Source organism: Zonotrichia leucophrys, chromosome 4 (assembly GCF_028769735.1).
Source record: "Zonotrichia leucophrys gambelii isolate GWCS_2022_RI chromosome 4, RI_Zleu_2.0, whole genome shotgun sequence".
In the NCBI taxonomy this organism is placed as follows: Eukaryota; Metazoa; Chordata; class Aves; order Passeriformes; family Passerellidae; genus Zonotrichia; species Zonotrichia leucophrys.
This window is the reverse complement of record NC_088173.1, coordinates 43301271-43327799: the sequence shown is the minus strand read 5'-3', so window position 1 is coordinate 43327799 and position 26529 is coordinate 43301271. Positions and strand designations below refer to the sequence as shown.

At 50.0% G+C, this 26529-nt stretch overlaps 1 protein-coding gene across 1 annotated transcript; it reads right to left on the bottom strand.

The window, feature by feature from the left end:
• Positions 1 to 6533: 6533 nt before the first annotated feature.
• Positions 6534 to 25619, bottom strand: ALPK1 (alpha kinase 1). The gene is made up of 13 exons (XM_064712361.1): positions 25502 to 25619; positions 22267 to 22421; positions 14930 to 15128; positions 14007 to 14066; positions 13283 to 13369; positions 12510 to 12586; positions 11466 to 11561; positions 10975 to 11079; positions 8615 to 10613; positions 8217 to 8370; positions 7567 to 7729; positions 7290 to 7476; positions 6534 to 7030 (listed from the first exon to the last, which is right to left on the bottom strand). Exons 1-13 carry the CDS (start codon positions 25617 to 25619, stop codon positions 6837 to 6839), a joined length of 3594 nt encoding a protein of 1197 aa, XP_064568431.1. The 3' UTR covers positions 6534 to 6836.
• Positions 25620 to 26529: the final 910 nt, after the last annotated feature.

Here is a 26529-nt window from a genome sequence, read left to right as displayed (position 1 = left end):
TTTATAGGCGGGAGGGGGGTGCAAAGCGAGGGGAAAAAAAAAAAGTAAATTGTTTTGTTAGGGGTCCAGGTTAGAAGTCATTGTATAATTTGTAGGCTTTGTGAGGGCTGAATGCAAGCGTGGAAATTTAGGCTGAACTCTCTATCAAAAGGGAAAAAAAATCGGGAGGGGGGAGTGGGGAAGGATCTCCTCATACATTATTTATTTCGACCTTTAGGGGACAAGGAACTCCCCCCTTCTTTCAGGAGATTAAAAATAAATCAACAGACTGAAAACCTCAACAGACACGGAACATTACAGCGATCAGCCACACACGTGTTCACATTTATTTATTATAAAGACAGATTTCATGGAAAATATGTATTTTTTGTATAATTTACAGAGTTTATTCTAGTATGTATTTACAGCTGAAGAGCAAAGGGATTGTCCTTGTGATAAAATATAAATAAAAGCTCTAATTTTCATAACTTTGGGGTTGCAGCTTTTTCTGCTTTATGTGCCAGCGGCTGGGAATTAGGCGATCCTTGTCCCTGGTGAAACCAAGGTCCGGTGGGGCCTGATGTCACTGGGTCCACGGGCAACTGTTTCTTTGGCAAACAGCATTAGAGAGAGGGGGGGGGGGGGAATTCAGTGAAAGTTTGCCTTTAGCTCTCAGTACAGAAGATGCTGACAGCAAATGTGGGATGGATGGATGGATGGATGGATGGATGGATGGATGGATGGATGGATGGATGGATGGATGGATAAAGACTTGTCACACTTCAGGTCGATGGATTTCACCAACAAGGCCGTAGGAATTAAATGTTGTTGAGCTAACAAACCAATCCTGGGTTACAAGGGGTAGAATTTGCTCTTTGTGTGGGTCAGATGAATTCCAGGTCGCAGGCAGTTCCAGGGGGTTCGGTTCGGCGTGCACAGCACACAGCCAGGGATGTCACCGTGCAGGGGGGTGCTGGAGGCCGCCCAGGCCCTTCAATCATCGTCCCCGGGCTCCCGGGAGCACTTTGTGACTTCTGGGTACAAACGCTTGGAAATCATTAAAAACCAGCAGAGGCGTCTGGGTGTATTAATTAAATAAAACGCTTAGCACGCCAATCCAGCCCGGTGCCCTCCGGATCCTGGGAGCGTGAAACCCGGCCCTCGGAGCGAAAGGAAGAGGGAGGAAAAGAGAGAGGGAAAAAAAAAAAAAAAAAAGCCCAAAATGTGTGAAAAGAGAATTAGTGAAATTAGGTTAGGCCAATAAACCGCGCGGGGGTCCCCCCCGGCCCCGCAGCCTCGGGCGAGCAGTGCTATCTAGCCTGATCTATTGTTTCCCCCCCTGGCAGGGGGGTTATTGTGTGATAAATAATTCCCTAAAAAAAAAAAAAAAAGAAAAAGTGGGAGCATTTGCATAATCACTGCTTTGATGTGGCCAGCAAGATGAAGCTGTGTTCCCCCAAATCCGCCACGGGCCAGGAGGGACAAAACAAGGGGGAGCCTTTCAGGGCGCTGGCGGTGCGTGGGGCAGCCCGTCGGGAGCGGGGTTTTTCACTCTCACCCGCTTTTAGCGACCCTTTTTAATGGCCAAACTCTAGGAACGCCAAAAAAGAGCCAAGCGCTCTCTCCGTCTTTTCTGGTCGTGCCTCGTTGTCCTTCCTGGCTTCTCTCCCTCTCTGAAGAGGCACTGGAGTAGGTGCCTTCGGCTCTTCAAAAGGCCGGGATGGACGGGATGCGCTCCTCTCTCTCTCAAGTGCTGGAGCCACGCAGGACCAGGAGGGACACCCCGAGTGGCTCAGCACCAGGATGCTTCCCGCAGCTCTCCTCGAGGAGGGACCCTGCTCCTTGCCAGGTGTGTCATCCTGCAGGGATTTCCCTCCATCCCAGGTACAGCTGGGATGGGGCTGTGCCAGCGGGAACCACCGTGGGAAAAAGCACACTGCGGGTCCGAGGGTGGAGGGGGGGGGTTGGACAGGGGTTTGGGGTGGGAGCCACGCCAGCCAAACCTCCCCTGTTCCCTGGGGGAGGCTGGCCTGCGATGGAGATGCCCTCGGAGGAAACGGGCCCGAGGGGGGCAAGGTTGGCAGGGGGTGGCAGGACCATGCTGGCAAAAGCTGAGTTGGAGAGGCTGGATTTGTCACCTAACCCAGTCACCCTCATCCTGATTTTTGGTTTGAACGTGGCCAGAAGTGTTTATTTCCTGTTCTTGCCCCTTAATTTGAGTTAATTCCTCTCCTTCGTTCCCTTCGTTCATATGTTTCCCTCTTCTCTCTCAGAAGACTGAGTTTTGGAGGTGACGCCAAAAAGAGATGACCCCAGAGCCAACTACAGCCAGCCTGGAAGCAGACCCGGAGATGGGAGATGGGCAAACACCTCCTTGGGTGATGTCAGGAACCTGGGGGTGGTTTCCATGGCAGCCCTTGCCCCAGAACATGTGTTTATGATCCTTCTGTGTATTGTATTTTGGCATAAAAGCTCCTCTGCGCCAGCAGGGCTGGAGGGGCAGCCTGAAGGCCCCCGAGGGTGGGGGGTGCTTTACAGCCCTCCTTGGCATAAGAATGGCCACGAGGAGCCAAACCAGCAGCCCAAGGGCTGCCGCACGCCGCCTTTCATGGCAGGCATAAATCTGTCCAGCAGTGCCGCGGTTAAAGAGCCCTCCCGACACGGCTCTCAGCTGGCCTGCGCATTTCAAACCCGCTCTTCCTAAAGCCTTACTCCAGTGCCTCAGGTTGGGCTTCCCCCTGGCCCTGTATTATGCATGGGTTTGGCCCAGGCAGCCCCAGTTGCCGTTCACCACGGGCAAAAAAGATCTCAATTATCTATTATACAGCCAATCCCCTGGCACAAGCAGAAATCCCAGCGGGATCTTTTTTGTGACCTGATGTAGGTTGTTGTCTAAGTTCAAGGCAAAATCTTGTGGTTTAAAGTCTGAGACAAACACTTTTGCTCTGACAAGCAGAAAATGTAAGGATATAAAGATGTAAAGATTTAAAAATTTAAGGATATCCTGCCTTCTACCTACGATTCTGCAGCAGCTGTCCAGCAAAATTCTGGCAGCCTGCTCATCCCCGTGACCTCTCGTACTGAATTAAGGAGAGGCAGAACTCCTGCCAGATTTAAAATCAAGCCTCTAAAAACTGATTGGAGAGGAAAAAAAAATCCTTGGAGGGTCACTTTGCAGCAGCCAGGAGGGAACAGGGATAGTGTGGGGCGGCTGTGACTCACAGCCATCCCTTCTGCCTCCCCTCCTCCTCCTCCTTTTATTAAAAAGCAGAGAGACCGGCCCAAAGCTGATGGCATATTTACCTTCATGAGTTTTTAAAAAAAGTTAATTACCGCTCGGAGCAAGTTGGTCGGGCTGTCCTGAGCTGTCTTTTATTAGTAGTCGCCTTCATTAATTTCCCTCGCTGGATTTGCTGCTAATAGCTGCCTGGTCGTGGGCAGCACAAAGCAGCATCTGTGCCATTGAGTAGAAAAGCGGGAGTCAGGCAAAGGGGGGCACTGGGGGGGGGGGGGGGCGACGCCGTTTGCAAATCAACCTCTATTAACGTGATGTCCCGCTCGGAGGGGACAACGGCGGCCCCGGTAGCCGGCACGACAGTTTGGGCTGTGAGCGAGGCAGGAAAGGCACCTGCTGCCTGCCGGGGCATCCCGCCCTCATCCCGCTGCCCCGGGCCCGGCTGTGCCCCCGGGGAGCCCCCGGGATGCCGGAGCTGCCCCTGCGGAGCTGAGCGCGGGATGCTCGGCCCCTGCGTTAAACAAACCGCTCGTAACTCGGTATCTTCTGGAAGATACACTCTGTGCCTCAAGAGCAGTTTGGCAGAGAAGTTCGGGATTAGGGGATGGGATTAGGTTCTGAAGGGAGGGGGCAGCGGGCGGGCACAGCGGGCTCACACGAGCTGGGGCAGCGGGCGGGCGGCTGCGGAGGCCAGCAGCCCCATCTGCTCCCGCTCCGCCAGGGGACAGGGGACACGATTTCATCCAAGCGGAAGAAAGGAGGGTGGCGTGTGTCACTCCCGGGAGAGAGGGGCGAGAGCGGCACGCTGCCGCCAGCTTCCCCGCAGAGCTGGGGGAGGCACCGTGTGCCGGGGCTCCCCTCGAGGCAGCAGTTGACAGCAGCACGCACCAACCAGCACCTCGCTGCGAACACCCCGCTCTGCTTAGGGGGAAGGAGACGCCGAGGAAGCTGCTGCTGCTGTGTTCTTCCAAGCAGAAGAGATTGGGCAGCCCGGGCTGCGGTTCTGCCATTGCCGGTGCGAGGCTTTCCCCTCGTTCCCCATGAATAGCCGTGTCTGGGGAAGGAACTGTGCCGAAATCCAGCAGCTGGGCTCTGGGGGCAGCTGATGTCGGGTTTAGGTTTATGCTGCCTCGTGTGCAGGGGCTGCCTCACAGCTGGAGGGGTCAGCCCGTGCCCGCTCTCTGCCAGCCGGAACGGCACGGGATGCTGCGGCTCCGAGGGAGAGGGAGGGAGGGAGGCAAGCTTGGCTCAGCCCTGTATTGTTGGGATCCCTTCCCACTGCATCTTTTCTAAGAGAAGTTCCCCGAACTGCTCCAGTTACCGGCGTTATTTATGAGTGAGAAAATCATTCTACCTGTTAGCAGGCTTTGGTTGCATCACCTTGCTCCCTGGATATCAGATTTACTAACTTGGATGCACAGGCACGACACACAGCCAACAAAACTCTGCCTTTCACCTGGATACCTGCAGAAAGGGAAGGAGGAAAAAGCTCTCTAAGCAAATACCCTCCCTGAAGGACAGGAAAGTGTGTCACCGCTGCCACAATCAGGCCGGTTTGGTGCCTGACTTGCAGCAGCACTTACACAAGTCCTTACACTCAAGTCCTGGAGTTTAGGTGACAGGAAAAAATGTTTCATGCTTCCTCAAGTGTGATGTCCCTACATCTCATATTTCACTGTGCCGGCACGACACAGCTCCGCTCTTTTTGTAGAGCCTGGCTCTCAATGGTTATACCGAGTACTTAGGTTGGAATTTGGAGAGTACTACAATTAATCAAGCCCAAAAATCATCTCAGTAGCAAGTTACTTAACACAAACCACTGGATCTCCAATAAAAACTTCCAGTTTCTAATTTAAAAAAGACAAAGTATTCCCAATGTCTCAGTTAGTTCAAATTACTTTATTCTGATACCAGAGGAAATAGCAGCATTTTTTGTCAGTATCTCTATGATGAAATTTATAGCCAAAATATTAAATTCTCCATCCTCAGAGTCAACTATTTATTTCCTCAATAATCCCCTATTTGTACCACAAATTGCAGCCAATAACTTAAACTCTGTGTGTTTGGAGCCATGTTCATGAAGAGCCCCAGCTCTTCAGGCAGTGAGGTTATAAATCCGTGATTTCCAGTATCCAGTATCCAGTATCCCCGGATGAAGAGAGAGTGCCTGATACATCTGAAATTGTGAAGAGTAAGAATCCTGTGAACAGTAAGACCAGTAGAATATGATTCCATGTCTGTTTTAACAGGGAACTGAACAAGCTGATCCTCGACCCTAGCTTTTACTTGTGAGTAGCCATAACTTTGGCTGAGGTGGCAAAATGTCACCTAAAGCAACAAAATAAACAAGCTGCTAGGTGGAAATATTAGGAAGAAAGCAAAATATTAAAATTCCATAGGGATGGATTTATTCAGAAGCACTTCTAAATAAATTTTCTTTTCTTCCCTTCGAGCAGGAAGAAGTGGAAAACACAGGACTGGTCAGGGCTCCCGAAACTGCTTGTGCTGCCTGCTGACAGCGCATTAGGACACTTTGTTGTGCAGGGAGTGTCCGAGGGGTTTTGTTTTGGTTTTAATTGTCGCTACAGAGCAGGGAAAGCTTCTGCAGAGAGGCTTTAACACAGCACCTCGGCGGCCCATGGATTCCCTGGATCCTGCTAACTAGCTTTGTTCACCCCCCGGAGCCCGGCTGCGCTCGCTGGCCGGAGCACGGAGCTATGCAGGTTCGTCACTCAGCTCAGGCCAGCATTTCCCCACTGCCGAGCGAGAACAAGGCCGGCCTTTATTGGCTGCACAACAAGATAACGGGCTTAATCTTCCCAGTAACACGTGAGCTTCCATGTATCACTTTAATCTGCGAGACACTGGGGCCGAGTGTCCCGTCACATGCCGATTTCACCGCCGTGTCAGCCGGCGACTGCCCAGTCAATGATGGATTGTTTGCCGGCTCTTAAGAACAGGCAAGATGGTGAATGCCCCGGGGTGACAGACAGTGTGCAATGGGAACGGCCGCAAATCTGATGGCCCGGTTCAAGTTCACCTGACAAAGCTGGAGCAGTCTGTGAGCAGAGCTCGGGAAAGGATTATTCACACTGGCATTATATTTTTGAATGCATTTTTCTCCCCGCGCAGCTGCGCAGCTCCCCAAGACTGAAGGTTTATGCACCATAATAAAGAGATTTAATATTTTTTTCGTCCTCTTCATTCTCCCTCTTTACACCTAGTTCTAATCAGTTGGCCCAGGGATAGGGCATCTTTCCAAACAACTCGGCACAAACATCACCTAGAAAACAATAGCATTGCTAAAACGCTGGGACAAAAGCCTAAAAACCTCTGCTGGCTGCAGAAACAAAAGGGGATGGTTTTGTAAAAGCAAAGTCTGTTGAGGACCCATCTTTTTGTAGAACTTTGATGCTGTGACCCCTTTCTCATCAAGGAAATCTCCCAAAAGAAAGGATGCCAGTGCTTGGGGGCAGTGGGACATGGGGGCTTTGGAGGGGAAGAGGAGAATAGAAAATGAAGGCAGCTTTTCACTCTCTTGTTGGACGAGCTGCTCCCAAAGATGTGTAGGATAAAACAGGGTCCAGCTCATGGGTTGTTCTGTGGACTGACCTGTGCCAGTCTAGGCCAGCAGCTCCATGGAGGGCCTTGTCAAGGACAGGCAGCTACAGATCTCGTTGCACTCCACGTGTTGATCATTAAAAAAGTAGTAAATTCCTTTCTTCCCAAAGTTGGAGCGTGAGTCTTTGCTATTGAGGGAGTGAATCTGGGGGTCTGTGAGGTAGATGAGGCCTTTCCCGTTACCTGTCACCCAACCTGTGGAAGAAATGGTACATCTTGATATTTTGTTTATCTTGATAAACACCACAGCCTTTGTTTTAGCACACTCAGGACTCTTTGCCTGGCATGGCCCTTCCTCTCTTCATGTCACCTCAGTGACTCCCAGTTTCCACCTATGGCAGCAACAGCAGAACCCTATGAGACACACAATGAATTTTAACCAAATGAATACCCCAAAGACACCTGTGGGCCAGCAGCTGAGTGTGAGAGGCATAAACATCACTATCACACACACCTTGAAGGTCAACGACCACGTCAGTTCCCTTGGAGAACTCGTAGCAGAAGTGGCCGTAAGCCAGACCATACTCCGTGGCTTTGTACTCATTCTTCACCACCTTGGTGTTGTTGGAGAGCTTCACAAACTCCCCCAGGATGTAGGGCTCCACACTCACACACCCTTTTATAATTCTGTCTTCCAGAATCTGAAAGGAGACAGCTCCACTGTTGCTGTAATTGACCCAAGACACCTTTCCTCATCAGGTCCTTGGGATTGCTCAGCAGACAGGTCTTACCAGGAGGACTGCAGAGGGGATGTAAAAAATTTGAGTAGGGACCTTCTGCTCATACAGCCTCTTGTTGAACTCTGTCACGTAGTACTGGGCTGTCATCTGTCGCTCCACGTCACTGAAATGATGGAGGAGTCCTTTTTCCTCTTTGTATTCCTTCCCAACATACCTGCGCAAAAGGAGAAGGATCTGGAGAGGTGTTTGTTCTGGGTGCTGTGATACAGAAACATCACTGCAAAGCAGAATGTGTCAGAAGCAAATCCACCTCTGGGTGGTGCTTTTAAAATGGCTGCCATTAAAACTGGGTGGAATTCTTTTCTATCTCACAGACGGGAAAAATTATCTATCAAATCCTGGGATGGGAGTTTGACTCAGAGATATTAAAATATTGCTCTCCATCCATAATAATGAATAAGCCACTCCTAGCAATGATCTGAACTCTGCCATTAGCTCTTAGAAGACAACAGTAAAGTAGCCTTTCCTCCTGGAAATTAAAAGCTAGAGTTACATGGAGTGGTGGGAAAGACTGCCAAAACGTCCAACACATTTGGACAAAGCCATCAAATATTCCTGCTACAGCAAATCTTACCAGACAGTTTTCATCCATATTTACAAACAAGCAGCATTGATGAACATTTTGTTTCAGAGATCCATACCTTCCCAGGCTTTCTTCTTGGTGCAGGAAGTGTATCCAAAAGGCATTTCTCTGCTTGCCCTCCTTGGCCACGTTCAGGTAGTCCCCAATGAACACAGCTGTCTCCTGGCCTGTCCACAGCCCTGATTTCTTGGAGTACTTCAGAAGAAGAGCAGCTACAAAAAGGAGAACACCACAGATAAAAGGGAGAAATCCACAGGACTGCTGTGAGCCTGTGCTGAGGACTGGCTGTTATTTATGATTAACTTAATGATCATTATCTTAGACAGATTTCAGGGATGGCATGTGAAATCTAAACTCAAGTAATGGGGTAAAATGCAATAAAAAATTAAATCCTGACTAAAATATTGAGTCAAGCTTGCTCTCTGTGGAGGCACAGGTTGCTGTGTGGGAACTCACAGTATGCTTTGCGAAGCTCTTTGCTCCTAAAGATCCCAGTAGGCATCAGTCTCTGGACAAGCCAGTGATGCTCCACCCCTGCCAGGAGCTGCCTGTAATCATCATCCCTCAGAAAGCGAGCATCCAGGAGCTCTTCCTTCACTCTGCCAGGCATGAAGGCAATGGCACTTCCCCTTGAGACTGAACCTGCAGGGCAGCTCGTGGCCATCAGTGCTGATGTGATCCCTGAACTCAGAGAGGAACTGGACTGTCCCCTGCTGCCCAGCACATCCTGAGACTTCTCTTCATCCTCCTCGGTAGTGGCACAGTCAAAGTGCTTGGTTGTGGGTATCTTTCCCAGGGAGGGCAAAGCTGTTGGCACGCTGGGAGTTGCTCCATGCTTTGGAGCCAGTGCTGCAGGATAATCCTTTACCAAGTCTCCCAGGCTGATGAGCTCGAATTCAGTGTCATCCATTGTTTCTGCCTGGGTGTCAACCTGAGGCACCTGCAGAGATTTGTTCCCCAGCATGGCAGATGTGCTCACCCAGCCAGGCACAGAGGAGTCACTGCCTGTTTTCAGCCAGATGTTTGTTGATGGTGCAGAAGGGCTCCTGTCCTGGGGCGGCTGCGCCTCAAACGAGGGACCCTCGGTGCTGTCTGCAGGTTCTCCCGAGTGGAGCCACTCAAAGCGACCGATGCTTCCCTCCCTGCTGCTGTCCTTGGTCCTGCAGCTCAGCTCGGCACAGGAAAAGGACTTCTCCTGCCTTGTAGGAACAGAGTCGAGGATGGAGAGGGAAGGAAACTCATTGTTTGAGCCCTTTGATTTCTCTTTTGAGGAGCTCCTTCCACGGTGCCTTCCCTCCTGCAGCTCTTCTCTGCAGAGAGGCTCCTTCTCCACCATCCTCCCTGCTCGAGGGGCACACCCCTCTGAGGAATGCTGAGGAGACCCCCCAGAGGCACGGAGGGGCTCCCGAGGAGCAGGATGCCAGGCTCTGGGAGGTAAGGAGCACAGGGGCATGTCCTGGCTGCTTCCATTGGGCTCTGTGGTGCAGCACTGCTCCTCCACTGAGCCCTTCTCCCCTTGCTGCCCGTCCCTGAGAGACTCTCTGCTGCTATTACAACTCAGCTCCTCCCAGCTGGAAGAGTAACTGCATTTGGACAGCTTGCACCAAGAGTTCTCAGAAGTAGTGCTTTGGCTCCTGTCTTGCCCTCTGCTGAAAACATCTTTTTCACTGTTTAGTTTCATTTCTAATGGCTCCATCTCTTCTTCAAAGGAAATTTTCATCACACCAGAGCAAATGTCTTGATTTCTTTGGCCACTGAGTCCTTCTGAGCTGTTTCCTGCTGTTGGTGAGCCCAGGATTTTCACAGCACCACTCCTCTGCTGAGCTGTGTCTTCAGCAGTACACAAGGTGTCCATGGTTTTGGTCTCTGTTCTCAGGGTTGTGATACAAGCTCCCACCTGGATCTCTCCCAGCATGGTTTTATGAATCCTGCAAGTTTTTTCAAACACTTGGCACACTGACAGGTGGTGCTGGGAATGCTTGGCAAGGATTTTCTCAAAGCTGGCTTCCCCTTGCAGGACAGGTTTTCGTACCGAGCCTTTATAACTGTCTGGGACGTAAGACCTGGCGTCGGAATTGGGGAAGCCTCCCACCCGCAGGCGCCTCTTCACAGCTGCAACCAGAGACATGATCTCTCTGGCAAGCACCCCCTTCTCTTCCTCCTCTGGGAAGGAAGTGCTGTAGGAGTGCAGCTTGCCCAGGGCTTCCTTGCACAGCTGGGTGACCCCGTGGAGCTCCTGGCTGTCCCCGTGGAGCCAGCGGTGCACGGTGGCCAGGCAGAAGGAGGCTTTGATGAAACTGTGCAGCTCCTGCCTGCTGGTGATGGCACTCTGCTCCTCCTTGGTGAGCAGCCCCACCTCGAAGGATTCTTTGGCTGCAGACAAGTAGAACTCTCTCTTTTCCGGGGGACAGTCCTTGGAGTGGCTGTAGGACAGCAGACACATCCCACGGATGTTCTGGGAGGGGATCAAAGTGGAATGAGGGAATTAAAAACGCGTTTCTTTCCCTGACACAATTTGAAGCAAAGCTCAGATCTAACCCCTGATGCTGTGTTTCCTGAAGGAAATAAACTTTCTCTTTTTTTTTTCCTTTAAAATACAGCTGTAATTCTAGGAGAGGCAGCACTCCCAGGGCTTTAAAGCCCATCCTCACTCTGGGGATAGCTTTCCCTCAATGTATACCCCATATAACCAACCCAACCCTCAACACAGACACTCTGTGTGATGCACTGCTTGAAAGCCATGTCAGAGCCAAACTGAGCAGCCTGGGCTCTTCCCCTGCACAAATCCCCCTTCCAGAGGGAGGAGTAACACTCACCACAGCCGTGAGGACAAACAGGGGGGTGTACTGGCTGTAGGCAGCTGCCAGCTTGCAGGCCTCGGCCGCCGATAACAAGCGGTGGTTGAACTCCTGCAGGAGGCTCTGATGATGAAAGAAAAAAAACCCAAAAATGAGATAAAAACCTCAACTCAAGGACTTTATCTCCAAATATATGGTGCCTGGTCGGCAGGGACAATCATATTTTAAACAAGAGTCTGGTTTGTTTCTGCAGGACCCTTTTTGCTAAGGTTCACCAAGGATGCAGCAATTTTGACTCCATAAATATTCTAAATATATACACTCTGTAACATATTCTTAATTTGTTCTTTTTCCTGAAGCCAGGCATTCTCCCATCTAGATGCTACTGAGCTCTTTCACTGGGAGCAATGGAAGTTTCTGCAGCCCTCTCAGCATGGGAGAGGAAATGTGTGGGTGAATTTGAGACCACCTGAAGCACCCACACACACAAAGCCCAAACCAAGTCTCACCAGGTCAATGTCAGCATTGGTTTTGAAGCGTGCATAATCCTGCTCATCCATGGAAGCAAAGATGTCTGCCATAATACCCAAGGATGTGGCAATTCCCTGAAAGAGAAATTAAAAATTTTCATACTGGGTTTTTTTCCCCCCTGTGTTTTGAATTTTACTGCTCTGCTGTGTAGAACATGCCAGAAAAACAAGCAAACAAACACACAAACAAGATCCAAAGAGAAGCATGGCTAAGAAATCCAGAGATGCTATCTTGGTATGGTTTTATTAATTTCACTTGCAGGAAGTGCAGTAATCTGGAAGACCGGATGCCACCTAAGGGCCTGCCTGGCCAAACACTTAAGAAACCCAGGTATGCTTTCACAAAATTCACTGCAGAACCCCCTGCTGCCGCTGAAATGGAGAACACAGAAATGTTCTGAGCTTGAGGTCAAGCTTTAAGACACAGCAGACAAAAGGTGACAAGGTCTGGGTTTTTGGGATATCTTGTGCTGGGGTCCAATTACAAATCCTCTGTGAGCATCACCCCGGGACTCACCAGGCTCAGGCTCACATTCCTGTTTAGCTACGGACACATGGTGTGACTGCAGCTCCATCTCCAGTGGGAGGATGAGTGCTGCTCGCCTCACAAACGTGCCAAGGACAGGCATGGGGGTTCTGTGAGGTGCTCAGGTCCTGCAGGGCCAGGGGAATCCATCACCCACCACAGACGTGCTCGGGGGGAAAAAAATTCCCTCTAATCCTAAGAAATAGCTAAAATCTGTGGCTGCTCTCTGGAATTAAGCTGTCCTTGTTGGAGGCACCAGAGACATCCTCAGGGATGGTTTCACTTCAGATGGCTCTGCTTAATGAGGAGTATTGCTTTCATCCCCCTGCAGGAAAGGAAGCGTGGGTGAGGCGGTGCATGCACGCGGAAACAACACGGAATACAGACTTTGTGCTGCCTGTTAACCCTGCCTCAGGTGTGTCAGAGAGGGAAACAAAAGCTAAGCAGCAGTGCTTCCTGGGCTGGCAGGGAGATGCAGAGTGGAAAGGAGATGCTACCTTTTTATCTGGCTGAGGAAGTTGGAAGTATCCCACGATGGAAGCCCAGACCAGCTCTGCTGCCTCATACCACATCCCTGAAATAAAGCAGAAAACAGGCACTGAGCAGGGGATGCCAGGGATGCATTTCCACAGCTTATTTCACACCTTGGGTCCTCAGGACAGGATAAAACCATGATAAAACCATAAAACCAAGCAAAACATAAAGAATGTTCTGCTTCAGTGACTCTGATAATTTATGAGTTTCCTTCAGCTTTTGGCTGTACATGAACACCCATTTTGTCCTCACAAAAGGCTTCAGCTCCACAATCATGGAAGATTTGGGATCTCAAACCAAAAGCACAAAATGAAGGCTGCTGCCTCAAGTGCCAAACCCTGAATACAGAAGCCCATCCTGCTGAAAACCAGAGGTTTTCCTGTCTTGAGAGAGGACATTGTTGGGATGTCCCTGGGATAAAAGTACCACCTGCCTTTGGGAATAGTGAATTTGGGAAAAACATGGAGTGGCACAGAGAAAAAGGGAACATTTCAGATTGTTTCTTGGCTTCAGGTGAGATTAGTAATAAAATGTTAACTCCTGCAAAATGTTTGCTTGGCACATTGTTCCAGGCCCTTGCTGCAAAGAGGTGGGTGTGCAACTCATCCTCTGTGCCTGTTTTATGGGTACAGGGCGTTCACCACCAGCCAAAATTCTGACAGGTGCCCAGTGTAACATTTTAAAGGGGAAAAAAATCGGGAAACCTTGAGTGGAAGCTTCCAGAAGACAGGCTTACCAAGCTTTTGCAGGATCTGTCCCCTGATTTGCAGGCAGACTGCCTGAACAAGAACCCGATCGCTCTCCTCGGCGTATCGCCACGTTCCTGCAGGAGGGGTGGGAAAACTCGGCATAGAATGAAAAATATTCCTGTCACTCTCAGCCTCCAAGGGTTACCTGAATCCCAGCAAACTGCCAGGATTCTCCTCTCTGCATGGAGGCCCTTTCCATAGGAGAATCTCAGCTTCCCAGGGAAAACAGAGCAACAGAACCCTGAACTGCCTCAATTTTCAGAGTCGTTCAGCAACCTGAACATACCCTCTAAAGAAACACTGGACAAAGGAAAATACAACATAAAGAATAAAGTATTTATTTAGTCTGTGAGATCAGTGGGAATTTAGTCTGTAAGAACAGGCTGAACACTACTCCAGCAATCTGGATTTTTGAGGGGATGGAGTTGACTGAGTTTCCTAGATCACTCAGTTCCTTGAAATTTCTCCACAGGTTAAACTTCTCCAATCAGGATATTTTCCAACCCAATTGAAGGTATGTAAGGATGACTGAAAGAAATTTCAAAAATAAAGTAATGTTCCCACATTTTAGAAGGGAATGGTGAAGGAAAGTGAAGTGTGATGTAAGGAGTTATTACTGGGGTTGGTTTTGGCTGGTGTAACTGTTAAAATTGGGATCAAGAACCACACCAAAATTGCAAGTATGAAATTGGAAAATAAATTTACACATACCCGTTGCTCCATTGTCATTAATCAGGCTGCTCAGGATATATTCAGCTTTTAAAAGTTTCCCTGATTGAAAATCAAAGAAAAAAAAGAGATAGAAAATGAACATAAACATGTATGGTGGCATGAGGTGAATAAAACTGCTCATCAGGTATCACCTGCACATAGAACTGCTGCTGTCCATAGCCAAAAATGCAGGTGCCCCACATACACATGAATGTTACATGTGGTTGTACAATAACATAAAATTGTGAATGTATCTTTTTTATTTTACACGTCATACATTTCTGGAAGGTTGTTGGGATTCCCAGCTCTTATTCCCAGTCCTTAGAAGAAAGTAGTCTAGCCTGCTTCCTTCAGCAGCAATGCTGCTGGATTCTGCCCCAAGGAAACGTGAGCTTTGGAAACCCATTTAGGTCTCTCCATGGAAAGCAGAGCCACAGGAAGATGCATTAAAAATCCTTCAGGTGCTGTCCATGTTACAGGAATGATGGAATTTTACTTTTTTATCCTGGAGGAATTGTAACCTGCATTGTTGGCATAGTCAAGTGGCCCCACTGAAAAATAAAAAGCAGCTGGGACAGTGTAGAGAAAATGCCAGGATTCTAATTTCCTTTTCTCAAGGCCCTTGCTCGGGAGTACAGCAATTCAGATATTCCCGTTTGAAACCAGCGGGGAAGATTTGTTAAGGGACAAAAGCCCCAATTAGTATTTCCCACACCCTTTCACAACTTTCTCTCCCTCTTTTGGCTCCGAAGCCCTCCTCACCGGCCCCTTTGTGCTACCGAGAGGAGCCGGCCCGGGCTCGAGGGGGCCAGCAGCGGGAAGCGCGCTCGCAGAGGCGGCACGGCCAGCGTGTCGCGGCACGGAGGGGACCGAGTGTCGCCTCCCGAGTCAGGTGGGGCCGGCAGGGCTGAGGAGAGCGGTACCTGCGTTGACGGCGAGGCGAGCCTGGCGGATGAGCAGCTGCGGGCTGATGGGAGCGCCGGGATGCAGGCGGTGCAGCCCCTTGGCCAGCCGCAGCAGCCGGCTGGAGGCGTCCAGCCAGTACAGGAAGCGGTCCAGCAGGAACACCACGGCCGTGGCCGTGCTGCTGTCCCGGACCACGATGGAGGCCTTCAGAAAAGCCTGGGGGACAAAAAAAAAAAAAAAAAAAAAAAAAAAAAAAAAAAAATCCACAGGCAGCCTCAGGAGCGCTGGAAAATGTTCAGGCTTCAGCAACCCTGCTCCTCACCCAATTTTCATGTTTCATGTTTAGGATAGGGAGGTGCCAGCTGTTTATTCTGTTTGAGTTGTAGATGTAATTGTGGATTTATTATCTTTTTTAATTGCCTGATATTTGGAACTGCAGAATTTGGTGGTCTGCTGATGGATTTAAGTCATGCCCAGCAGCAAAGGGGGGAGGTAAGACTGGGAAGGCTGGAAATGGTCACTATGCATTGTCCCACTTGGAGCTCAGGCCACCCATTCCTCTACACCACAAACAGGCAAACAGGCCGGGAATCCAAAGCTTTTCCCCTGCAGGCCACCCTTAATGACTCCTAAGTGCCTACGGACTCTCCTGGATGCCCACAGCAGCACTTACACGGGGAATTGTCAGAATTCCTGAGATCCTTGCCGTTAGCAGGACAGGAGGCCAGCAAAGACAGCCACGGGACACGCACAGCCTCATCATAGGTGCAGAATTGGGGACTTTTTGGCCAAAAGCCTGTCCCTTCCCATACTGGGCACGGCCTGCTATGGGCATGGCACTTCAGCAAGGCAGATTTGTACAAATTTACTTTTTTTCCTTTTTCTCTCTTTTTTTTTTTTTTTTTTCCTTTCCTCAGCCCGAGTTGGATTTTCTAAGAGGATGGCACTTGAAAAGGATTCCTGAAGCTCCGGCAGGCACAACTTCGGCCAACAATGGAGGAATCCCCCTCTCCAAGCACCTGTAAACTGACACTGCGAACCAGCCATTCCAAATGCTCATCAACAGGCCATATATTTAAGCACAGAGCATCGCCTAATCTATTTTTTTCCTCCCCTTCTTCCTTTAATAGATCAGAGCACAAAAGCCTGAGAGAGGGTGACCTACCAAACAAAAGGGCCTTTGAGTTCCTAGGAAAAGTAGACTTGGAGGAGGATGGAAGGAATCCAAGTGGCCCTATTATTTCCACTTGCACTAATTAGACATTTTTCTGTCAGCTATTGAGCACTGCTGAGAGGCCAAACTCACTGAATTCATTTCTAAAGTGTTTACAGAAGTTTGCATCTGTTTGTGTCTCTTCAGGAGGAAAATAAGCACTTCAATAGCATTGTGGAAAATCTAAACGAAGCATCCTATTCTGAAGGGCTTGGCAGTCTTGCAGCTGCATAATTTAACTCCCCGCTCAATGCCGAAACCTCTTGTGTCCCTCTCCAAACCCAAATGGACGCAAAATGTAGAAAAGTCAAGCCAGGGGGAGAAACGAGGCTATTTTTTCCCCTATTTTTTTTCTGGGGGAGGCATGCTGTGTGGCACACAGCGCCACGGCTCCGTGTCAGCGATGTCCCCTCCCCGTGCCGAGCGGGACAGCGAGGAGCGAAGCCCCGCTCCTTTCACTGCCTGCCAGCTCGTGTGGCTGCGGAATTCCTCAGCACCTCCAGCGCACCTCCAGCCGGGACAGCGGCTCCCAGAGCCTGGGAAACGCCTCTGGCTCCCGGGATGCCTCAGCCTGCTCCATCCCAAGCAGAAGCGGGCAGATTTACTCACTTTCTCTGTCGCTTTAGATAAAGAGAGAGGGGGGGGAGGAAAGAGCGAGGTACGCTCGCACTTTGTTTTCACATCTGTGCCCGCGACGTGAAATGGATCTGCCTAATTGAGTTTATGACACAAAGGGAAGCTGGCCGCGGCTGGGAAGTGGAATCAGGTGGCGGGGGAATTAAATTTGCTCCAGATTTCTATACAGGGACCACTGGGGGAAATGCAAAGCAGCCTTTGGCGAGGGGCTTTCGCCTTGATGGCGCTGAGCGGGAGGGTGTGCGGCTCGCACGGCTCCTCCTGAAGTTTGGGTCCCGGCTTTGGGTTCAAAGCCACGACGCCTCCTCCGCATTGACAATGGGGGCCGCTCCCAAGAGAGGGGAGAAGCTCAGAACCGGGGCCATCTGGCACTAGGACGGGCAGGAAAGCGTCAAAGGGAAATTATTGGTGCATAGTAAATGAGGATGAGGAGGAGGGGAAGGAAATAGGGGGAAATCTTTATGTGGCAGCTGATGTAAGAGGAATTACAAGCCCAAATAAATGAAATATTGATTTAATCCACTCTCTCGGCCCTCTTTATAAAGCCAAGATCCCAGAGGCAAGCCCTCCTCCATAGCCTGCGGGCTCAGGAGGATCCCCTTTGGAAAAACGCCTCTATAAACAGCGTGATTAAAAGCAGGGGAAAGAAAGATTTAATTTTCAGCATCCTCACAGTTTTGTGGGTGCTCTGGACTCCTGTGTTTGCTGATACCCACTCATCTCAGACCAGTTCAGTCCTAGTTCCACTTGTGATGGCAGCCAAGCTTTAAAACCTTTTAAAAAAACCACAAAACTGAGAGCGGCCAGCAAAGAATTTCTAATTCCGTAAACCAGGCAGGAGAGTCAGAGGCACACACGTACTTCCAGGTGCTTCAGTCCTCTCCCAGGAGCTGCTCCTAGTTAGCACTCCACTGAACCCTAACAAATTGCCCGGTTTTCTTTCCCCTGTCAGATTAAACACAGAGCCACAGCGCCGATGGATGGGGCTGGAGCCGTTCCCCCTCTTATCCCGTCCTTGCCAGAGACCAAAGCTGCTGTCACCGAGTGGGACCGCTCTATCAATCCCTGCCTTTCAGCTGGCAATCAGGGCCCTCTCCACAAGCAGCAGGGAATTAAGCCTCCCACCAGGCCGAGGATGGCAGGAGAAAGCGTGGCTGGAGGTGCAGGCTGACACACGGGACAGCCACACTCTGCATTGCTGCAGACTGAAGAGTCCAGGCAGCTCCTGGACACTTCCCTCTTGGCTCAGAGCAGAGCAGAATTCTGCCCTGCCCTGAACCTGGTAATTATCTCAAGTTATTCATCCTGTAGGCAGAGGAGAGTTGGGAAATCGAAGGCAGCAGCATTAGGTCAATTAGGGGCAGTTCAAAACACCACAGACTGCGGCAGCTTTTACAACCAACTTTACCTCACTTCAAGACTGGGAATAACTCCTGATTCCCTCAAGGAAAAAGAACAGCAGCATCTTGTGATGAGGACAGAAGGAGAACTCTTAAAGTGCCCAGGGAGCTGCTTGAAGGGGTGTTCCTTTGGGCCTTAGATCCAACAGGGCAGCAGGGATTTGGGGCACCACGGTCACATGCAGGGTTCCTGCTCTTGATTAGTACCAAAGATACAGAGGTGCCACAATCGTTTTGTGGCCCTGGTTTGTTCTGGACCACTTATAAACTATTGTGGCACATTAAAAGGAGATATTTTAATACTTAAATACAGCAATACAAGAGACAGAACCCCTCTGAGGGAGCAACTGCAAGACCGTTAACATCTTAAAATATGAGAAAATTCCCTGAATCAAAAACATCCCTCTTCCCTCAAAACATCGATCCACTTGAGGAAACACATTTAAAGTTGTAAATACCCCAAGAAGCTGCCTCTGGCAGGAGTAAATCCTACCCAGGAGCAAAGTGAAGTGATATCCCTATACAAACCCAGGATCCAGCTTCCCTTTTTTTTAAAAAAAATTTATGGTCTACACAAATTCTGCTGTAGTTTTGCCACACAGGCAGCAGAAGGCAGAGTGCTCTGCAGCACCATGGCAGTCACCCCCGGGAGCTGAGGCTCTCCTGCCTGCACCTCATCTCTGACACTTCTCACTTACAAAGCCCCTGGGAGGCTGGGGTGCCGCGATTCCCGATTCCCGGCTGGAATTCATCCCTCACATCACTCTCCGTTTCACTGGGATCACCCAAGAAGAGCTCTAAAGGAGGCAGGTAGCAAAAGGTCAGCCTCAACCACCTAGATCCCAGGGCTACGATTTAGGGCTTTAATTCTCCTGTTACCACACCCACTGATAGGAGGAGGAGAAAACGAAATCCTCAGCCCCCAGCTTTAGTTATTTTTCCAAAGGCTCTCAGCTCCTCAGCGCCACACACACACCCACAGTTAGGGCACAGTCCCTTGGAATGGGCTCCCTAATGGCAATCCATCAGCACCTAATTAGCCAAGGGCTGCAGGGCCTTATTTTCCACTCTTTTCAATATTCCCATTAAATCCCAGGAGATCCTAGTGCCAGCAGGGCCAGGATCCGAACTCCCCCACCCACAGCAGGGAGCATGGAGCCAGCCTGCACAGCTCCCTGCAGAAGGACCAGAGCAGCCCCACTCCTGAAGGCTTTTCCTTTTGCATTCCCATCGTGCTCATCCCAGCAGATCCTGCTCCATGACTGGAGGCAGGAATTACTGATAGGTATGATAAAAATGAAGCAAACTCCACATCACCACTATGGGTTTGCAAACAGGCAAAAAGAACCAAAGAGGAAGAAAAAATCCATTAAAATATTAATGTAGCATGAATCATCCCACAAGAGAACTGTGTGTGTGCAGAGAATCATCCTTCAGCTGAAGGCACAGCAGGTTTTTTGGGATCAAAGCTTCCGTGGACATGGACATGTTGCCCTCTATTGGCTGCTCACCGAGCATTAGGCTAATTCCATCTCTTGGGACAGCCAAGACCTGCAGGAAGGGCAGCCCTGGCAGCCTCCCTTAGGGATCTGCAGCCCCATTTCGAACCCCACAGCACACCTGGTATTCAGGGAGGAAAAATAATCCCTCCTTCTTGATCCCTGCCAGCAAGGACGCTTGCTGGCAGGGACAAGACAATTCTGACTTTGCTTTGCCTTGTGAAAAATACAAAATCCCAGTGTTTCCCAGTTTTGGCTTTGGATAGAGATGCTGGCTATCACCTTTTGGGCCTTAGATTCCCACCGCGGGGGCTGAGGGAAGGGCTTGGTTTGCTGGCTGGAACCTGGTAAGAAAACGTGGAAAACCTCAGCATGTTGAGCTTGTCTAACTGCTGTGGCCTTTGGGTGGTGAATCCCGGCAGGAAAAAGGAAAAAAAACCCCAAAATTCCAACCAAACAGTGCACCTTCTCTGGGATGCAGAGGGGCGCTGAGCATCCCCCAGCAAAGAGGAAGGTGGCTCTGCCTTCCTGACGAGCCGGCAAGGCGGGTCCCACTTTTTTTAAAAGCTGGAGAAGGCCGAGGCAAAGCCTTGAAGCCGCAGCCTAATCCTCTTACTCCCTGTGCCGGTCTCATGGAGCTTTTGAGCCCGCTCGCAGAGCGAGCCGTCCGCGGGAGAGCGGCGCGGGCAGCGCGGCCCGCTGCAGCACCGCCAGTGTGTTATGGTAATGAAGCGCCTTCCATTCACCCATCTCAAAGCACTTCTTAAATGTAATGAATCACGGTTTATGAACTTATTCTAAGCATGGCAAATTAAAATAAACAGAGAGGGAAAATTTTTAAAGGGTTTTTTTTCTTTTCTTTTTCTGAACAATAAATCGATAAAGGCTAAATTTTTTTTGTGTCCCCGGGGGAATTAAATTATCCTTCTGTCCCTCATGCCAAAAAAAAAAAAAAAAGAAGAAAAAAAAGTTGCTCAGACTTTTATCTTTCCTCATCACACTGTAATCACTTCTCTTCAGCCTCATTTCCCCCCCAGCTTTTTATTCAAAGAACTGAGGCAGCCTTTGCTCTGCCTTGAAATTTTATTTAAAATAAAAAAGAGGGGGGAGAAGCAATGGATGAAGGGGAAAAAAATCCCTTTTCCTGACTAATACTAATAATACAGGTCAAAATGTCAGTCTATCTACAATTAAATGGAAAACAAAAAAGGTTTTCCCTTTTTCCCATGGTACAATGGCGCTGGAATATAAATTACCAATGAAGATGAAATAATACTTCAAAGCACATGGGCAAAGGCAGCACAACGTTTACAAAGTATTTTCCACCACAGGATGAAACACTGGAGACAACGGCAGCCAATGGACTTCAGGGGGTGTGGGTGAATAGCCCAAAACTAGCACGGAGGAGGATTTGAGGTCCCTATAGTCCCTGACCCCACGATAGGCTTTGTTTAACAAGGGCAGCTGCAGTTATCAACAGATGTTTCAGCAATAAATAATTGGTATCATCCCAGAAAAGACCCATCTACCTGGGGAGAGGGCATAATGCAGCAAACACTGCCCCACTATTAGAGCCACATTAATCTCCCATCTAGCCAGGTCTCTCGGGGAGCTGGCTGCAGGTGTTTATCCCGGGAGGGAGCTCACAAACGCTCCCAAGTTACAGGGAGCTGAGCTGGGATTGTAAAGGAGGTCAACCTCCGCCATAAATTTCTGTCTGAGGCCACACACACCAAAGGGAGGGAGAAAACAAATACCCGAGAGCGAGCAGCCACTCCCAGCCCTCCCTCCCGGGGGAAATCCAGGAGCCCCGCCAGGACCTGGGGATGCTGGGGCTGCCACTTCCCAGTCCCGCAGTGCCTTTGCTGAGCTTCTCACTGCTCCACAAGGAATCAAAGCTGTTCCCAAAGAAAAGCTGCTGGCCTCACTGAGGCAGGACTCTCCGGGGCAGGTGAGACCTCCTGGCCACCTTGGAGTTTAACAACAGGCAGGAATGGGATGGTTCTGGCTTCAGGAACAAAAAACAACTCCTACAAAATTCACAACCTCACCTTTATTCCTGTTCCAGCAAAGGGATGGCCCTTAGCCCAGATATTGCACTTACCATGGGAAAAAAGTGTCCTGTATTTGCCACATGCCTGACGTGCCTCCAGGAAAATAAGAAAAGCAATTTCTTGCTACTTTCTAATCTTTGAGCTCAAACTCATCACCTTAAGGGATGGGATCCCCAAGGACCCTTGGAATTCTGCCACTGCTTACACAGGAGGAATTTCTCACAGAAGAAATGACATTGAATCCTTGCCTATCCTGCCTAGGTTTTGGCCAGCTTTGGTCCTCAAAGGGATTCTGCAAGGTAATTTTATTGGAAGAAGAGCAGGTGAGGAGTTGTGCAAGCCCTGCTAAAGCAGGTGATCCTCACGACCAGCTTGCAGAGCAGAATTAAACAAAGCGCAGCATTCTTGTCAAATTATGGGTTTTTAAAAAAAACACTATGTGAACATTTTAGTGTTATTATAATGCCAGCTCTTCACATCACCTTAGTGGAGACAGACCTAGAAGTGCCCTGTGAAAGCCCCCGAGCACCACAGCTGTGTTGAACTTCATACCAGCAAGTCAGGCAGCCTGGCGCTGATCATATCTTGCAGGTTTGTTTTGTCTTCTGGGCCCAGCTCTTGTTTGTACTGCCATCTCTCCGGCACAAAGGGCCACTTCATTTCCTTTGCCTCCTCCAGCAGGCTCCTCAGCTCCTCAGGAAGCAGAGCTGAAAGGGTCAAAGAGCAGGTGAGGCTATTGCAGCAGGTTCAGCCACAGCAGCCCCTCCAAAAGGCTTCTCCCAGTTGCTCCCAAGGGCTCTCAGACTGGTGGGGAGGGCAGGGGAGCTGGCCTGCGCTCGGTTCCCCTTGGCTGCACTGCCCTCCAGGGAAATGGGAGCCTCCAGCCATTAAAAAGGCTTTTAGCAGGAAGCCCTGTCGGCTGGTGGCTGCCTGGGCGTGAAGAGCTGCTCCGAAGGAGGCAGGAGGGAACCTGTTCCCCTGTGTGAGCAGAGAACAATGGGGCCAATGGCACAGAAGATCTGTCCCCCTTGCTCAGGTGACAGTGGCAGAGCCATCCTGGAAAGCCACTTCCAAACTGGGAGATAAACCTGGACCGTAGATGGCAACCAGACAGAAATCTAAAGGGTTATAATGAATATTAAGCACAAGCTCTTGGGCAGTTTGTCCCTCCCTGCTCCCTCTCCATACTGGTCCTAAGCCACTCCATCAGCTTTGGATGGATCTCCAACCTGATCCACTAAGGAAGCAACTGCTAGGAGCACAGAGCCAGAGATTTGGGCCTGAATCTGTCCTTTCCTTTCAGCCACAGCCCATTTTCCTTTCCCATTTCATTTTCCTTGCAGCGGGGGTGATGTGGATGTGCTGTGCTGTGCTAACCACTCGGCTGGGCAGCCTCTCTGGCCAATAAAAGTGGATTAACAAAGATTATTGACCAGATGGGGTTAATGGTGATCATCAGCTGCAGATCTGGCCCCTTCTGGCCATTAATCCCCCAAAAAAACCCTGCTCAGAGAGCATCGCTGCTTTAGCGAGGCAACACAATAAATGCATTGCTACAGATTTTTTAATAAATCCTTCATGCAGGGACTGTAGAAAATAAACTTCATCAAAAGGATATTACAGGCTTGGACTGCAGCACATTCACAGGTATGGCTTTCCTGGGAAGAAACAGCAAGTTGGACATTTATGGCCCACCCCCAAAAAGTCAAGTTTACAAGCTTCCTGCTTTTTCCAGCCCATGTTTTCTCACTTGTTGCCATCCCAAGGAATTGGGGTGGGGTTTGGAAATCTTCCTCTTACACATCCTGGCTTAAAGTAAAGCCCAATTTCCTTATCCTCCTCGAGTGGTGTCTAAGGGGCTCAGCCCTGAACGCCGAGGCAAGGTGGCCAAGGGCCAGGGCTGATGGGGAGAAGAGGCCCTGCTCCCACCCTCACACTGGAAAATCAGTGCAGGAGCAGAAATATCCGTCTCAGCACGGGGATATTCACCTCATCACAAGGAACAAATTGTTGGACAGAAGGACTTATCTCCCAGTAGAAGGGACTGAACTGCCTGAGTCTTTTCCCAAGAAAGATCCAGATCCAAGGACAAGAGTTTGCCCTCATAACAGAGAGCTGTTCTCACTGCTGGCAATTTAAACTCATTCATTAACCAAGGCTGAATGGTCACAGAAGTGGACTGCAATGATTTCTAGCCTAAAGAAGAAATAAAGAAAAGATCCAGACCCACCCAACACCCGTTCTGCCCTCTAAAGTGAGACCAAGATGTGCTCCTCCTCTCCCCACCATTTTTACGGATTTGGCCTTCAGTCCTTCCTGCCGCAGGTCTGGGAAAGCCGGGGGGAACGGGAACAAAGGCAGCCCCAGGAGGAGAGGGGGGCAGGAAGGGTCCCCCGAAGCCGAGAGCCGCCGAGCCCCAGCAGTTATTAATGTCGCTGTCACCACCCCGCTGCTGGGTATTTTCCTTCCAGCTGATGGGAACACGGCCCTGGAAAAGCCCGAGCAGCACTCGAGGCTCTGATGGCCCATTTCCTGAAGCAGTTTACCTGAAGGACCGTGTCCAATCGAGTGATTATAAGGGCACTGATTCACCTTATCTGGAACTAAACTGATTATTTCTCATACTTTGTGGTATTTAATAGGAGAAAAGGAGGGAGGAGGAGGAGGGGGGGGGAAAAAAGCGCTACCTGATTAGGGGTTCAAGAGCCTATTCTGCGGAGCCACAATAAAACTTAAAAGAATTTGCGACGAGGAAACAAAGTGCCCTTTGTTGGAAACAAAAGAAGAGGAGAGAAAAATCTTCCAGTATCCATAACAGAAACCTCCACGCCACCCTCCAGCGCAAACAGACTTAGGTGCTTCAGGAAAAGGCAGCTGACCTCCCAGCAAGAACAAGGATGGTCGGAAAAACATCTTCTCAACGGCTCCGCGCCCCGGGACAAACAAAGGGCTTTAAGGATCACATTAACGTTTGGGCCGAGCCACTCAAGCACGGCGAAAACGAAACATTATTAACACCGAACTGGGGAACGGGCAGCGCCGCAGATGCGGCACGCAAAGGGAAACCTTAATGCCGCTGGAGTGCAGAAATGATAAATCCTCCCTTCGCGGCCGTACCAAAATTGCTGCTGGTTTTCAGCAGGTAACGCCAGCATTGAAACAAATGAGGAGTCCTTCTATTATTTATTTAGCCCTCGCTAAGCGCTGCTTCCTTTCCTGGTTATTTATTCCAGCCTTTAGCCAGCATGGATTTTCCTTTCAAGAGGCATATTGCAAAGGGGTTTTTTTTTGGTGGTTTTTTGGTTGGGTTTTTTTTTTTTTTCCCTTGGACACCACTTATAGAGGTCACACACATTTTACAAGATAAAGACTCGGGCAATGAGCTCTTTAATATATGAGGAGAAACTGACAAACACAGAGAGCCCTCCCCCAGTTCCTATGAAAGGAGAGGAAATATGTGCCCTTATTCAGAAGTTGCATCCTTTTTTTTTTTTTTTCCTTTCTGTCTCTCTCTCTCTCTTTTTTTTTTAATAACTGAAATTTATGTGCATCAGCAAACTTTTGGTCATTGTTCTTCCCAAACTAAACTGTTCCTTACAGCCTCATGTTTACTGAAGCCTAAAATTAGAACTGACAGCAATTCACTGCAACAAAGTGCACTTCTTTCCCTGCCTGCATCCCATTCACGGCCCCGAAATCCAGGCATCTCTTGACACTCACGGAGACGAAAAATAGGGCAGGGCTGAGCGCCGACGGGGCGCTGCCGCCTCCCCTGGGGAGAGCTCACCTTGGCACCGCCGGTATTCCCGCTGCTCCGCCTCTCCCGGTGCCCGGGGCAGCAGCTCGGTGTCCAGGGCCCGCTGGCACTGCTGCAGCAGCGCGGCCACGGCGCTCTGCCCGCTCATGAACGCCCCGGCCCCGCGGTGATCAATTACCCAGGAGATCCCCGTGGAAAGGATCCCTTCGAGGCCGAGGTACCTGGCAGACAAAGGAGGGGGAAAATGATTAACTAAAGCAACATCAAATATCCGAAAGGCTCAAGCAGGGGGAGATAATAGGGGGAAATCGAGGAAAATACGTGGTAGGCCCAGAGGACTTTATTAGAGGAGTGTGTGAGATCACTGTAGGCTCCCGGGGACAGTGTGAGGGGAGCATCTCTGAGGGCCAGGGAGAGAGGACGGGCTCGTCAGTGGAGCCATGACGGGCTCATCAGTGAAACAATGACATCCCGAGCAGGGAAGCGACTGGCGGGGCTGTGCCAAAGCCCTCTGCACCTGGGAGGCTCGGGCTAACCGGGATGGAGTGGCAGAAAGGAGCTGTGTGCATTCCCCGGACCATAGAGACCTTCTCTTTCACCATGGGATGCCACCCCGTGGGTGAATGTTCTCTTCCAGGTGCTGAGGACGTTGCCAGCGGTGATGCAGGAAATCCTCACCATTCCCATGACAGGTATCTGCCTCAGTACCTGCCAGAATGCTCAGGCAGCTTTCAAAAATTAAGCACAAGATAAAGACTTAGGGTTTGGGGCTTTTTCCCCCCATCGATTTAGAAAACTGTTCCTGCAGCCTGAAGCAATACAATCAGGAGCAGCCTCAGTGAAAATACATCTAAAACTGGGAAAACACTATGGCAGTGAAGGGGGGAGTGCAAAGGACAACACACACAGAGGCACAATTTGCTCTGCTGGCTGGAAACCACTCACATTTCAGCAGCTAAAATGTTTCCAGGCAGTTTTTTCCCCCTTTCTGCCATGGCTCTGGGATGGCTGGATGCTGGAGCTGGTGGCAGATAGGCCGTGCTCTCAAGGGCACTGAG